General features: G+C 38.5%; 1 protein-coding gene and 1 long non-coding RNA gene across 2 annotated transcripts; one reads left to right on the top strand and one right to left on the bottom strand.

Annotated features, from left to right (window-relative positions):
- The first annotated feature begins 1,072 nt into the window (after positions 1-1,072).
- Positions 1,073-2,208, top strand: LOC133784497 (uncharacterized). Its single transcript, XR_009871371.1, has 3 exons — positions 1,073-1,216; positions 1,303-1,335; positions 1,840-2,208. It is a non-coding gene; the product is annotated as an uncharacterized LOC133784497 (long non-coding RNA).
- A 9,025-nt stretch (positions 2,209-11,233) lies between these two features.
- LOC133786051 (receptor-like protein 33) lies at positions 11,234-13,701 on the bottom strand. The gene is made up of 4 exons (XM_062225266.1): positions 12,909-13,701; positions 12,379-12,819; positions 11,797-12,185; positions 11,234-11,338 (listed from the first exon to the last, which is right to left on the bottom strand). Exons 1-4 carry the CDS (start codon positions 13,699-13,701, stop codon positions 11,234-11,236), a joined length of 1,728 nt encoding a protein of 575 aa, XP_062081250.1.
- Positions 13,702-16,467: the final 2,766 nt, after the last annotated feature.

Genomic DNA, 16,467 nt, shown 5'->3' with positions numbered 1-16,467 from the left:
ATAGGGGATGAAGCAGTTACGGTCCAAGAGTATTCCTATAGTCAAAGTCCTATGGAGTAATAGTTCTGAACGAGAGGCAACGTGGGAGTTGGAGGAGGACATGCAAGACCGGTATCCAGAATTATTTGGTAAGTAAATTTCGAGGACGAAATTCTTTTTAGTAGGGGAGAATTGTAGAGTCCAAGAACTTTACTTAGCTAGTTAGATAGTAGTAGAAATAGTAATAGTTATAGCATTTTTATGAGTATGGATTTTGGTTCAGACCGGGACTTAGTTGGACACTCGTAGTAACACTTGTAGATTTTATAAGTTTAACCTATAGTTTAAGAATATTAATTATAACATAAGGTTTGATTAATATTGCTGGTTATTAATATGACAATTATTATAACCTAAGGTTTAGATAGAGTCAATAAGAATATAACACTTGTCATGAGCATGGTTATTCCTAAGGTTTAGATAGAGCCAATAGGATTATGACATTTATCATATGCATGATTATTAATGAATTATTATTTTAATGATAAAATAAGGGAAATATAAGACTTAGTTTTCACCAGAATCTATTAGGAGCATGACATTTGTTACAATTTTATTTATTTGTGGATTAGGTTGTAAATAAAATTTTTCGTAACTTTAGAGTACTGTAACTTCCGACCTATTTTTGACTCAATATTATGTTATGAATTTCAAAAAATAGTATTTCTAGAAAGTTGTAGATAATTAAATAAGCTTTCTAACGGTATAAATAGATCTAAATCGGAGTCATACAGTTCTAGATATGTTGATTTTACTATAGGTGAGTTTAGAGTTACGAGATTTAGGGAGTTAGAAGTTAGGATTCTATTTGTTTTTATTATTTTTGTTTTATAAATCAAGCTTTAACTCCTTAAACCTCTCTTTGAACAATTTGACCAAGTCCTAAGCCTTTGGCTGAAGAATATTCAAATATTTTCAATTAAATTCATTATTTTTATTTAAAGCCAAAAAGAAGATTTTTATTCCTAGAACTCTATAAATAGGACCTAGCACCAAGCTTTTTCATTCATTCTTCAAGCATTGATCAGAGCCTTCCAGGTGCTAGTGAGACTATAGAGTGATAAACACTTGGGTTGGGGTTATAAGCTTAATCATTATAAGCGTAATAAACACTTGGGAAGTAAGGTTATAGTGTATTTCAGTTTCGAGGTATAGTTCGGTCATATAAGCATTCAAGGTATTCCTAATTCTAGTTCCTTTCTATATTGATTCTTATAGTTTTTCTACTCAAAATCCTAACTCATATTCTCTATTCTTGGTTAGGAATCTAAGATCTTGAACGTAAGATTCTTGTTGGTAAGTATCATTTCGATGGTATAGTTCGTTCATTCTTTTCATCCCTTTTTCTTTATTATACTCACATTTCTATGATAGTTTTTAGGAGTGTTCCAAAGTCCCAATTCTGTTCTCATATCCCGGTATATTGGTAAGGAAAATAGGTTAGGATTTTGTATGTTATATGATATGTTTTATGTTATCTTATGTTATGAAATGTTATAATATGTTGATAGACTTGGGATATGACTTGTATAGCTAACAAGCCCCAATAAATTTATGGGCATATGACTTGCTTAGCTAGCAAGCCCCACAAATTTAATGGGCATATGACTTGATTAGTTAACAAGCCCCAAGTACTATAATGACCATTATAGTATATATGACATATGTTTATGATACGCTTATGGTATATGTTTATGACATGTTTTTTTTGCATATGATATGAATTTTATGCATATAATTTATGTTGTTAGATTTTCCTTGCTGGATAATAGGCTCATTCCTTTATGTTTATATGTGCAGGAAAATAGCTATGGTGGCGGAAAGGTTCTTGGCAGCTTGGGAGTTGTGTATTGAGGCAGGATGGAATCGATGGACTGAGCGTTCGATTCGAGGATGAAGTCTTTTAATTATGGTTTTCTATGTATTTTTCCGCATTTGGTTTGTAATAAGTTTTAATTAAGTTTTAATTATGTCAAAAGTTATGTTTTGTTTCAAACAATGGGATCCCATGTATTACTTATGAATTTTATGTAGTTTTGAATATTTTCCTTACAGTTTTAAAATAAAGTTATGATTATTTTATATGTACGTTTTCTTAAGATTAGTATAGTAATTAGTGATGGTCCAAAGTCTAGAATAGTTGGGTCGTTCCACCATATTGGTGACTGAACCAGGATAATTTTGTGTCTCTTCTTCTCTTTTCTTGATTAAAGTTCTGTTATTTGAATGTTTATAATTTTTCTGGTTTTGCATATCCATTGCTGATTTGTATGTGTTTGAGTTTTTGTTTCTGTCAAGTTTGTGTTTTATTTCTGAGTTACAATATATATATATATATATATATATGTAAGCTCACATGGTTAAGTGAGCCGATGAAGGAAATAAAATATCGAAAGAAAGACGAAAAATGGAGTCAAAGTCTTGCAATTAATACAAAACTTTGATATATCAATTATTTCTTGGGGTCCAGAACACTAAATTTGGTTAATTAGCTTCGTCAAAAGTGGGAGCCTTTTGTCATCGTGTAGTTATAAGTTGTTATCATCTAGTTAGTGGGATTCATATATGTGATCATTGACTGAGCCAAAATCAATGCCATTTCTAAAATTGAAAAGTAGAAAACGGATTAAATTAATAAATAATATATTATTAAAAGAAGATTTGTAACATGATTATTCGTGGCTCATTTTTTAAGTATTATTAACTAGGAAGGGATCTGATACTGAGATATTTAAAAGGCTTTGGCTACGTTTGGATTATAGGATTAGATAAATTTTATAATGTAATTTTGTTATGAAATTAGAGAAGATATTGGAAAAACTAATCCAACAATGTAAATAATCCCACTAGTTTGGGATAACTTTATCTATCCCATGAAAAAACTTGGGATAATTTTATCCTATCTAATCCCTATCTCCATATATTTCCATGGTAACAAAAGAATTGTCACTTTGCATCCTACTTGTTTTCTTCTTATTAGTTATTGCAAATGATCAACTCATTCATTTTCCTCTAATATTTTGTAAATTGTAATGTTTCTGTGGCTGGGGTCTCACCTTTTATTATTTAAAACTGTCTGGTATCGATCTATGTATATAATATGGATGAATTGCATGCATAGAAAGCTCATCTCATCCCATGATTTACTGTGACAAAAAAAAAAGATGGAAATGGAGAAAAAGTCTTTCGAGTAAAAAAAAAAAGTACAACTGTTTGATTGGGATGTAGCGTGACTTCATATCAATTACATATGAATAATCTTAGCTTAATATTTGGGCTGGAAAATTCTTCTTGAAAAGAAATATATTCTTCCGGTGCAGATGTAATGAAGCTGACATCCATAAAGAATTTAATTTCTATACGACTTTTGATTCAAGTTTGTTCATCCACTCCATTCTAGTAAATTGGCAGCGGTTGCTGGGGTCTCACTGTAAATATTGCATTACAAGATTGCAACTCAATGTTCAAAATGCAATAGTGCAATATTGGTATAGAATAAAGAGTTACAACTTTAAACAAAAATACAAATAAAATAGATAGATGAAGAAGATAGTACAACTTAAAGCAATACTACGCGCCATTACTAAAAATACAGGTTTTTACTTCGTTTTTTATTCTTGGAATAAAATAAAACTAATTAAAGTAAAAGATGTTATATATAGGTCTTTACTTTACTTTTGGGAGTGGCACCTAAAAACAATTAGCTACTACTTCGGTTTCTTAAAAAAAAAAAAAGTCAAAAAACAAATAGGACAAATGACGTGTTTTGATGCTCACAAAATGGGGCATTTTTACTTCAACGTTTAGCAAAAAAAAAAAACCAAAGTAGATTGTTGGGAATACCAGACAGAGCCCTTGGTCCTTTTACTTCGGTTGTTAGCTAAGAGCTGAAGTAAAATGTGAAATTTCTACTTCAATTTTTAGCTAATAATCGAAGTAAAAGTCTTTTATCACTACAAGAAAAAAAGTTTTGCTAGCGCGTATTGGAATTGTGTTGGAAAAATATGGTGTTTTTGCTAGCGTTAATTTATGCCAACATAAGTGGTTTTTGCCGGAAAAATTCGATAACACGCCGGCAATAGCTACTTTTGCCGGCGCAATAACAAAACGTATCAAAAAAGAGTTGTACACTTTTCACAGTTGCATTTTTACCGACGCATTAGGTGTTATTGCACTGGAAAAAGTGATTTTTTCCCGAATTGATTTTTGACAGTGCTACTTTTGTCGGTGATTGCACAATGACGACGACAAAATGCATTTAAACACGCCAGCAAAAGTCATAAATGTGCCGAAAAAATATAAAATTGCACCGGAAAAATTATTACATAATAGAAATATACAATTTGTTTTTAGATTTTTTCGAAGTGATTTAATTTTTATATATCATTCTTAAATTAATGAGTATATTTAACATCTAATCAACGATACAATGTCGCTAGATTGTTCTAAGATTAATGACAATACAAATGAACTTTGTAGTTATCAACTATTAGAGTTAAAAGTGTTGTGATCATTGTCGATTATGCTTAGCTAACCATACAGTTACGTTTATTTAAAAAAAATTGTTATCATAAGTCTAATAAACTGTTTGATTACACACAAAGTTTATGAATATATACAATGTTTCTCTTAGTGGGCATTATTAGTGTTACTCATGAGTATTGTTATTTTGATATACATGTACGTTTCAATGTTGATATATAAAACAGTATTGAAAGTTTGTTGGAACGTTAAATAATAATTATTTTTTGACCAATAAAGGAATGGTCAATCATACCACTGGTGTTTTATCATAATTAACAAGAATTAATAGTGATCGTATTTATTGTGTGAGTAGATAAACTCTTGTGATTTTAAATTATTGTTGTATGTCATCAAAATTCACCAATTTTTTTAGATATATTTATCATTATTAGTAATTATGGACATTATAAATAGTTCGATCAAACTCTAAGTGCTAAAATTTTTGAAATGTTACGCAGTACTGAAAATTTACCTAGTTTGTTGAGAGTGTCTGTATATTGTTGTCGGTCGATAGTACACCCAAAAGTATTAGTATTTTAATCATTTTAACTATTATTTTGTTGTTTAGAAACACTTTATAATGTTTTAATTATTGTGCCAGGATCATTGTAAATTTTTTAAAATTTACAGAAAAAGAAAAGGAAAATTGAAATTACTTTTGTTGTCGCAATATGACTTTTGCCGGCTTAATGTCTGAATGCGTTGGTAAAAAGTCTAAGCGGGAAAATCCCTGCCTTGCCATTTCGAAACCCACGTAGAAAACGAACTTTATTGGTGCGTTCCACCTTACACGCTGGCAAAAGTTCCACATTTTAATGACTGTTGTAACTTCTGTTGACGTGTTAGGTGGAAAGTGTTAGGATTAATGCTTTAAAAGCATGTAAATATATTTTATTGATTTAAATAAAAGTACGATTTTATTATATTTGAATGTTATAATTATTCTTTGAATTAATGATATAATAATATCAAGAAAATTCCTTATTCATTCATGAGAATATGATCTTGTATTAGTACAAGATAATTAATATCATATATAATGAATAAAATAGTATGTAACATATTAAAGTAAGGAATCTTTAATGAATGGTTACTAGTACGGTTTGCTAAGCATACGAGATGCAAGTGATCTAGATTTGGACTACTGATATGGATTGTTATCCAAAAAACAGTTGTGGATGACGTGGCAAGCATTTTCAACACGTGGTTGACACCTGGCAAAGATACCGCTCGACCATCGACCAGAGATGTCGCCGTAACACAGTTTTTCAAGTTTTATATACGACCAGCCTGGTCGTATACTCCGTATATTTATGATTTACTTTGTACAGTTGTAATATTAGCCGAGATTATCTCTCCATTATGACCTGATTATCCGTTTAATTAGGGAAATATATTATTGATTGACTCATGTAACCCTCCTTTAGCCTATAAATATACAAGAAATAGCTCAAGGGGGGATCTTTTGGCTGGTCTTTTCTTCTCTCTTTTAAACTGAGAACAAGAGAACTACATTGCTATTATCCATCCTGTATTGTTTATCCCTCCAAGGCTTGCGAAACTCAAGAACCCTAGTTCTTTGATCACACCTTTGAGATTCAATATCAATAATATCATAAAGTGGACGTAGGTCATTACCAATTCTTGGGGCCGAACCACTATAAATCTTCTGTGTTATTTACTTTTATTCCATTAGATCTTAATCACTCAAATTCATTTCCTTCAAGCATTTGACTCCGTGTCAGTTGGCCAAAACGAGGGTCAACATTCTGGTGCTTTCATTGAGAGCTTGAGAAGAAGTTGTGAAAGATACTAATGGCAAAGACATCCAGGAAGACCGGGCAAGCTGCAGACGCCACACCGTCTCAACCTCCTCCCCCAAATATTGCTGAGAATGAGCCACACCTGGAGTTTGATGAGGATGAACTGGACTCTGAAACGTCGAGAACCACGTTAGGGATGCTGCAAGAGGAATTGGCCAATCTGAGGGCCAGTCAAGAGAATGCTGCGGAGACAATGGCGTGACAGCAAAGGGAAATAGAGCGCCAGCATCAGGAGCTGAGCGAGTGGCAAGCTGAGATGGATCGTCGGCAAAGGGACGCGATGGCCGCCCTTGAAGCAGCAGTCCAACTGGCAAGGAATGAGGCCCCACCCATGGCTAGGAATGAGGCCCCACCAAGGGATTTCGAACCACAGCCTCCATCCCAAGCTGGTCGAGGCAACCCTCAGCGTTCAAGGCAGAATAGGGCAGGGCAGCAGCTCCATAGCCCTAGATGCCCTATGGAGGAGAAGCCAAACCTACCGAGCAGAGGGCAACATCCTTATGCTAACAGAAGGAACACATAGTCAGGCTCTACGGTCAGGGGCCCCCCACGGCACTACAGTGCACGGGGACCCCACGACCAACCAGGTCTCCCCCTGACACTCGTGGATGGCCAGCCCACGGAAATAGTGCGAACAGCCGCTCGCATTATAGTCAGCCACAATTCAGAGATGGCCACGACTACAATGAAGCTGATTCTGGTCGGAGGCATGCTAGTCGGAGGCATGAAGATAAAGGTGGGGGCAGGAGTCCACCTCCCAGAGAAAACATGCAGTTAGCCACAATGCTGGGGGGCAACCCAGGCAGCAGAACGTTTTCTGACGACTGGGAATCAGCGAGCAGCGGCCTCGGGACGACGACTTGAGGGACATACTCAATGACCGCCGTGAGAAACATGATGAGTACGCCCCCCCCCCCCCCCCTCCCCAGCGCCAGCTGCCCCAGCTATCCCAGAAGCTGTTCAGGCCTAGATAGACGCCCTGAACTAGGCAGTGCAACAGTTGGTCGGGGGAAGGACGTCTCACATCGAGTACGACAAGAGGAGGGGCACCCCCTTCGTACGAAGGATTGCTATGGCTGAAACCCCTAGTAAGTTTAAAATGCCCACACTTCCGAATTTTGATGGGTATGGGGACCCAATATCTCACGTCAACAAGTTTGAGATACAAATGGACATTCAGAAAGTATCTGAAGATGCTCGATGCAGGATCTTCCTAGCCACACTTTCTGATGCCGCACAGGAGTGGTTCTTTAAGTTCCCTTCTGCAAGTATAGTATCCTGGGAGATGTTTGTGAAGGAGTTTTACGGACAGCTCTACGCGGGTCGTGTACATCCTACTGAGGCAAACCAGTTGGTCGAAATACGCCAACAAGAAGAAGAACCATTGAAAGACTATGTTTAGCGTTTCATGCGAGCAGCCGTTGGAGCTAAAACAGTGGGAGATGAAGGCAAGATGATGGCCCTAACTGCAGGAGTTAGATGCCATACACCCCTCTAGAGTAGCCTCAGGAAGCATGGGGTTAAAACTACCCAAGAGTTCTTGGATCAAGCTGATCGATACATCAAGCTCGAGGATGCGATTGCCAACGAAGGGAAGTCCTCGAGTAAAGACAAAGGGACCAAAGAACCCGCCAAAGCTGCCAATGGGTCAAAGCGCAATGGCAACGACAAAGGCAACGGTAATGGCAAAGGTAAGAATGGTGGAAAACGGGCTCATAATGAACCCTCGACCTCCGAGAGCAAGTGCAATCTTTATGAGACAAGATTCACCAACTACACCGCCCTCGTCGAGTCTCGAACAGAAGTGTATCAGGCCACAAACTCTAGTGTGCCCTACAAGCGACCCACTCCCATTAGAAAAGATATTTCAAAGAGGGATACAACCAAGTTCTGTCATTTTCACAACGACTACGGACATGATACAAATGAATGTAACCCGCTGAAAGATGAGATCGAGTTCCTGATCAAACAAGGACACTTGAGAAGATATGTGCGAGTCGCGGGAGGTTCCCAATGAGAGGCTACAGGTGGCAACGAGCAGGCGTCTGCATGCCAGCGCTCACCACCTTTACAGCCAGATCCTATGGCAGGCACATTACGCACCATCTGTGGAGGCCCGCATCTCGCGGGAAACAGTGGAAAGGCAAGGGAACGATATGCTCGAACCCTTCGCCATGACCAGGACATTAAGATGATGAGTGTTGAGGATCGAGCATCAAAAAAGGCTTGAACAGAGGAGGAAATAATAACCTTCTCTGATAACGATGCCCAGCATGTACGATTCCCACACTCCGATCCGCTGGTCGTGGATGTTCAAATTTCCAATATGATGGTGAAAAGGGTACTGGTCGATACAGGAAGTTCAGTTAACATCCTGTATAAGTCTTCGCTGGAACGAAGTTGTCCGTTAAGGACTTAGAGCCATGCAACAAAACCATTTATGGTTTTTCTAGTGAGGGACTTGCTCCAACGGGGTCGATTAGACTTCCAGTAACAGTAGGTACTGCGCTTGCTAATAGGTGATTACTCATTGCTTTTATAGTAGTTGATTGTCCTTCTGCCTACAATGCTGTAATTGGAAGACCAATACTGGTCGACCTCTGAGCCGTCACCTCTATATGGAACCTAGCCACGAAATTCCCAACAGACGTAGGGATAGGATGCGTATTGGGAAACCAGAGTGAAGCAAGGGAGTGCTACAATGCCTCAATTACCAAGGCAAAGAATGGTGTGTCGAGGAGTGCTCCTGCAAAAGAGTTGCAATTGGCCATAGATGCACATGCCCAATCAAGTGATGATGTCACCAAATAGGGCGTTGCCCAAAGAGAGGATAGGGACTTAGATCCTCGCTTTGGGGATTTTGAAGAAGATATAGGACCTGTTGAGGACCTGGAAGAGGTCCAACTCGATGAGGCACATCCGACCAGAGTTGTGAAAGTCGAAAAAAACTTAGGGACAACAACCAAACAATCACTGGTGGAATTTTTGAGGAGAAACCAGGAAGTCTTCGCCTGGTCGCATAAAGACATGGTTAGTATAGATCCTGCAGTCATCAGCCATGTCCTGAACATCGACAAAAGCTTTCCACCCATGCAACTATTTAGAAGGTTGCTCGATAAAGATAGATCAAAGGCCTTAAAAGAAGAAGTTGAAAAACTGAAGGAGAATGGGTTCATCAGGGTGGCGTTTTATCCATCGTGGGTCTCTAATCCTGTGCTAGTTCCCAAGCCGAATGGCAAATGGCGAACATGCGTGGATTTTACAGACCTTAATAAAGCCTGCCCTAAAGACTGCTTCCCACTCCCCAGGATCAACCAGCTGGTCGATGCCACTGCAGGACATGAGATCTTCTCCTTTATGGATGCATACTCGGGGTACAATCAGATTAGTATGCATCCCCCCGATGAGGATCACACTAGCTTTCAAACAGACACAAGGCTTTACTGTTACAAAGTAATGCCCTTTGGTTTGAAAAATGCTGGTGCGACTTACTAGCGACTAGTCAACCACATGTTTAAGGAGCTGATCAGTACAAACATGGAGGTGTACATCGACGACATGCTGGTTAAGTCAAAGAAAGCAGAAGGACATGTGAAGGATTTACAGGAGTGCTTCAACGTCTTGAACAAGTATCAGATGAAGCTGAATCCTCTCAAATGCTCATTCGGTGTAGGATCAGGGAAGTTCTTGGGATTCATAGTCAACTCAAGAGGAATCGAAGCCAATCCTGAGAAGATTAAAGCCCTGATTGATATGAAATCGCCAATGAAGATCAAAGATGTTCAAAGTTTGACAGGAAGGATTGCCACACTTAGTAGATTCATTTCAAAATCAATAGATAAGTGCGTTCCTTTCTTTAATCTACTTAAAGGCAACAAAAAGTTTGAATGGACAGAGGACTGCGAGCAAGCTATCCAAGCATTAAAAGCTCATATGGCCCAGCCTCCCGTCCTATCAAAGCCTGTAGATGGGGAAACTTTGTTCATATACCTGGCAATTACAGAATATACTGCTAGTGCTGTGTTAGTGAGGGAAGAAGAATGCGTGCAAAAGGCTGTTTACTATGTAAGCAAAAGGCTGATCGGAGCAGAGCTGAGGTATCCACCCATCGAAAGATTAGCCTATTGTTTAATTCTGGCCTCAAGGAAGCTGCGCCCTTACTTTCAAGCTCACCCAATCATAGTTTTGACTGACTAGCCCCTATGAAAAGTCATACAAAAGCCAGAGGCTGTGGGTCGATTGTTGAAATGGGTAGTCGAACTTGGACAGTTCGATATAACTTACTTGCCGCAAGCAGCAATAAAAGGGCAAGTCTTGGTTGACTTCATTGCAGAATTCACTAAATTCCCAGATAGTGAGCAGGGTGAAAAACCTAATGAGCCTGAGCCTCAAGTTGAAGCTCATTCGTAGAAACTTTTCACGGATGGTTCATCCAATGAATCCTACGCAGGGACAGGAGTGATATTGATAACACCGGAAGGGCATCGATTTCATTGCGCAATTAGGTTTGACTTCACTGCTTCTAACAACGAAGCTGAATATGAGGCCCTACTCGCCGGGTTAAGGTTAGCCAAATACATGAACATAAAGGTGTTGGATATCTACAGTGATTCACAGTTGGTGGTGAATTAGGTCATAGGGGAGTACCAAGAACGAGGCTTAAAGATGGTTGCTTATTTGAACAATACAAAGGATATGTTGGCACAATTCGACAAGTATAAGTAATTAATTCCAAAAGAAAATATATTACAATTAATCTTAATTTGGTCTATAAGCTTACCGAAAGTCGACAATTTCCTTCATCACAAGCTTGCTGGCCGGTTCGACAATCTAGCTCATCATTCTTATTAGACGAATATTTGTTTGACGACGTAGTCTTTGTCTTTGTCGTCCTTGTAAGGGTGAGCATCTATAAACCGGCAAACCGTGGCGACCGACCGCACCGCACCACACTACACCGCAAACCACAGTGTCAAAAGTGGAATGGTTCGGTATGGTTTGTATCTTAGCTAAACAGCGCGATGCGCGGTTTTGCGGTGTGAAATTTTGGTTTGCACCACACCGCACCGTATACTTACAAATATGTTAAAAAAATTTAACTTTACATATATACAATTTTTTAGTAACCCAATATGAAACTAGGAGCTCACTTAAATTAGGGAATAACCGTATTCTCTAACACATCATACACAACAACAACTTCTTCCTCTCTCATCTCATTTTCACCTCCTCCCTATCACCATCTCTATCTCACACATTTTTTTAACACACTCACACCGTGGAAAACCACACCGCAAAAAATGGTTTGGTTTGGTCGGTTTGGTGCAATGAAATCACACCGCACGGTGTGTTCTAGTTACTACACCGCACTTGTAGCGTGGTGTATTAAAAAGAGTTCAACCGCCCAAACCACACCATACACACCCCTACATCCTTGAACCTTTTTGTAAAGCCAATAATCAAACCTTTCACTGTAAAGCACCATGTAGCCCACAGATATCCCGATAATTAGTCCACATCCATATCCTATCATCACAATTTTCCAATCAAAGATTATGTGATCCGTATATTTCTCACCATGATCACCATCTTGTTGCATCCCATTGTTGCATGATTTAGATAAAGGAGGCCCACATAATTCCACGTTTCCACTATATGAATCTTCGTGGAACGTATTAAATTGGTTTCCACGAGATATTGGTCCCACTAATTTGTTATGTGAAAGGTTTAAGAGCAAAAGTTGTGTTAGATCCATCATTTTACTAGGTATCTCCCCAACCAGCTTATTTAAAGAGAGATCTAACCATTCAAGATTACTTAAGTTTATCAATGAGATAGGAATAGAACCATCTAGTCTATTTTGAGAAAAGTTGAGCCCTTTAAGTGATTTCAGCTGTCCAATCGACTCTAGAATCTCTCCTTCAAAGTTATTTCTTGAAAAATCGATTGTTACAAAAATACTTATGATTTTTTTCAAGTATAAGTTGATGACCTTTCACTACCGAATTCACAGAATCTTGGTAATAGTTTTCTCCTATGTGTGTCAGGTTTCTAGTGGCATGTCCATCCATCATAGTCGTGAAACTCTCAAAATACTTTGTTGGTAATAGACCAATGAATTCATTGTTAGAGAGATCCATGATCTGCAACTTTTGAAAGGAATTTTTAACCTTAGGTTCCTCTATGGAGCCATGGAATTTATTTGACTTCAAAACAAGAACTTGAAGCATTGGAAGCTCTTCCAAATAATGAGGGAAGGTATCATATATCATGTTATTTCCCACATCTAAAACTTCCAAACTTTGGCTATTGCGCAAAGAGCGTGGTAGAGATCCTTCTAGATGATTGCCACTAAAGTGCAAACTCCTCAAACCAGTTAAATTTTTAAACATGTCTTGAGGAATTTCCCTACTAAAATTGTTCATATGCAAATCTAACACAGAGAGGGAGAATTTATTTGCAAGGCATGAAGGAATTTTCCCATGAATGCTATTATTTGAGATATAAGGATTTTTAACTCACTCAAATTGCAATATGTAGAAGGTATTTCTCCAAATAGATTATTATTTGAGATGAAAAGAACGACCAATGAGGGTGGAACAATTGGAAGATGTTCTTGTATCATGTTAGAGCGAAGATCTAGAGACTGTAGATTTTTACATGGAACTCGCTCTACATGTGTCAAAAAATTATGGGAGATGTTCAAATTAGACAATGAGCTTGTTCTATAATCACATAGCCATTTTGGAATCCTGCCTTGAATTTTATTGTGGGAAACGTATAGCCTGTCTAGGCTTTTCATGTTCTTTAGAATGTCCGAAAGTGCTCTAATATTGCATGGGGCCAAACTCAAATATTCAAGTTGAGGGAAAGGATTATGATTGAAAACTTTATTTGAGCGCACAATCATGAAATTGTTAAAAGAGAGAATAAGTTGGTCAAGATTTTTTAATAAAGAAAACTTGCTTAACTCCACAACTCCATCCAAATTATTGTATGAAAGATCTAACGATTGAAGTTCCTCTTGTTTGAATATTGAGTTTGGAATCTCGCCATTCAAATTATTAGAACTTAAGGAAAGGTCTGGAAGAGATTTTGAATGAAATACTTTGATTGTGCCAGTAAGGTTATTATCATCTAGGCGTAAAATTGTCAAAAACTCAAGAGAATGTATCCAAGAAGGAATTGATCCAGTGAGAAAATTATTAGCTAAGTTGAGGAATTCAAAAGCCTCAGGTTGTGGGCTTTGGGTGGAGTTTGATTTTGAAAATTCAGGAATCTTACCAACAAATTTGTTACCAGAAAGATCCAACATGATGAACTGCTGAAGATTGAGAGAAAGCAATGGGATTTGGCCACCAAAATTGTTCAAACTGAGGTCTAAAAATGAAAGCTGCACTGAGTGAAGTTAGTGAACGTTGCAGGAGAATTTGATGATCCTTTGAAACTACAATTGCTGAGAAACAAATTGAAGGTGCAATATCTATCTTCTTGAATCAAAAATTATTCAACTAGAATATAATGGACAATTAAAGCAAAGTAAAATCACACATGGAATTTTACAAGCTTCATCTGCACTGGAACAATTTCCAGCCGACTAGTGCTTGGGTCGGGTAATATGTAACTTTCACTAACAAATCAAATGTTAAGTACAATCACTAGTTCCAAAATGGAATCAACGTCTTAACACTACTGAAATTACAAATTACCCTAAAGCTTGAGTAACCACTCAAAAACAATTTCCAAATCCCTTGGAACTTATGAATCGAATCCCTCGATTCAGAAACGCTCAAGATCCCCTCAAGCACGCTAGTTGAATCCCTCTACTAGCCAGATTCGAAATCCCTTCAAATCAGAACAGAACTTCCCACAGCTCTGCAACAAGCTCCCCCTTCAACAATGGCGAACCTGCAAAAATCAAGAAAGAAAGAAAGACAAGAGAGAAAAACAAGAATCTGTTTTCTCAACCAAAAATGAACAACTAACAGAGAAAGGGGTTAGGTTGTTAGAAAGAGATTATTATATTTATAGCAACCCTAACACCTAACAGATTAACAACACGACCAGCTAAACAGGATTAACATGTTTCCAAATATACTGACACAAGCTGACGTGTACTCATTAATCTACAGCATCCAGAAGATGAAACTCGAGACTAAGTAGAACGAACAGAGACAACATATTCACAAACAATTCAAAGACTGATCAACAAACTCTGTAGATGAAACAACATAGACATATTTTGACAATCATAACAAAAAGGCTGTTACAATCTCCCCCTTGGCAAAATATGATCACTGATAAAACAGCTAACAAGGCAACACTAAAAAGAACCAACAGATACATAAAAACTCAATCTTGCACAACTAAAATGAACTCAGTCAGAAAACATTAACAAAAAATATCCAAGCAAGATGAGACATACAGGAACCAGAAAGAGCAGTCTTTGATACAATATTAAGTAAAAGTAAACATAAAATTCTCAAACTCTCCCCCTTCAGAGATCATATTTCTTTCGGCCAGAACGAGTTTTGGGAAGACGCCTCATAAAGACTTTGGGAACACCGGCAGAATTCAGAGCAGCTGGAGTGATGTCGAACGAACGCTCCCCCTGAATCTGTGGACCATGAGCAGCAGAAGATAACTCCCCCTGAGAAGGAGCAACTGGATGAGCAGGAGTTGAGGCAGATGGAACACACTCCCCCTGAGTTTGGGAAGCTTTTGCAACAGGAACCATGAAAGTCGTAGCTGGAGGAACTGGAGCTGCATTAGGAACCACAGGAGTGGCCTCAGATACCTCAGGAGTGTTACCAGAAACCAGTGGAGACTCAGGATGAGAAGCCTGTGACCTAGACAGATGCAGCAATACAGTTTGTCGAAGAGAATCCACCTGTTGAGACATGGAAACCTCAAATGCCCGCTGTCGTTGCTGATCTTCATCATAGCGCTTTTCAAAAGCTACAAACCGATTTACAAGTTGAACCTGCCAACTAGAAGGAGCAAGACCCTTGATCGAAGTGCCAGATGCAGCTGGAGGTGGAGAAGATGGATCTGGAGGTGACGAAGTATTAGGCAGAACCTGTTTTGACTTCAGAGCTTTACACGACTTGCCAAATGATGGAACAGCTGAAGGCACATCATGTAGAGTCAATGTTGGACCACTTCTTAATGCAATTTGATGAACTAAGCAAGGAAACGGGAGAACATTCCTTGTTCCCGTGGCTAGAGCAGCATCAACAATCTTCCCAAAAATAAGAGTAGGTAAATCAATCGATACCCCAGTACCGACAGCAAATAAGAACTTACCAATCTCAGTAGTGATTGAAGTGGTATGAGTATTCGGCAGCCAGTTATTCAAAGCAATCCGATGTAGCACCTTGTAAAAATGAGATAAAGCAGGAACTGGCAAATCACCATTTCTCCATTCAAAAGAAGCAGAACCAGTCAAAACAACCCCCATTTCGAGCTTAGATGGTGTAAATGTAGGATTAAATGCAGGAGACAGCTCTTTTGTAATAGACAACACCCTGGAGACAATTGAGGGAGAAAAAGGAAAACGTTTTCCCCTAATGTAGGCTCGGTACTTGAGAGGACTTGTGTCACTAAGGATCCTTTTATCTATATTTGCATAGAACTCACGGACCAAAGTCGGAGAAGGTGGTGTGAGATTTGTAACTGTATTGAGCCACCCCCGAGACTCTATTAAGGCTTTATGGAGAGGAAAATCATCAATAACAACATTGTACTCAAACCATAACTTTCTCTGAGAGACCTCATCCCTATATCGCAGTAGTTTATGGTCCGAGCAAAAAGGATGGGTAGGCTGACTATGGTGAAGAGTTGTAGTGGTTGGAGGAATGGAAGAGGTAGCTGGAACCCTAGATGTTTTCTTGGGATGCTTTGGTGGAGACGTTGGGGAAGACGGAGGTGATTTTCTTTTGGATGATGGGGTGGGGTTGGATGTGGGAGGGCTGAAGGGATTGGGTGAGGACCGTGGGGTGGATGGACTGGATGAGGGAAGAGAGGACCTAGTAAACCGTTTAGGAAGTGAAGTAGGTGGAGAGGTCATACCTTTGGGTGA

Source organism: Humulus lupulus, chromosome 6 (genome assembly GCF_963169125.1).
Source record: "Humulus lupulus chromosome 6, drHumLupu1.1, whole genome shotgun sequence".
In the NCBI taxonomy this organism is placed as follows: domain Eukaryota; kingdom Viridiplantae; phylum Streptophyta; class Magnoliopsida; order Rosales; family Cannabaceae; genus Humulus; species Humulus lupulus.
Note: the sequence above shows the minus strand (reverse complement) of the source record. Positions and strands in the feature narration are given on the sequence as shown.

What these genes read in the sequence shown, in the direction of transcription:
- LOC133786051 (XM_062225266.1), bottom strand. Translation starts at nt 13,701, where the DNA reads ATGTTGGATCTTTCTGGTAACAAATTTGTTGGTAAGATTCCTGAATTT. An exon ending in TTCTACATATTGCAATTTGA is followed by an intron (nt 12,820 to 12,908) that starts GTGAGTTAAAAA and finishes TCTCTGTGTTAG; the next exon opens with ATTTGCATATGAACAATTTT. An exon ending in TGTGAATTCGGTAGTGAAAG is followed by an intron (nt 12,186 to 12,378) that starts GTCATCAACTTA and finishes TTGAATGGTTAG; the next exon opens with ATCTCTCTTTAAATAAGCTG.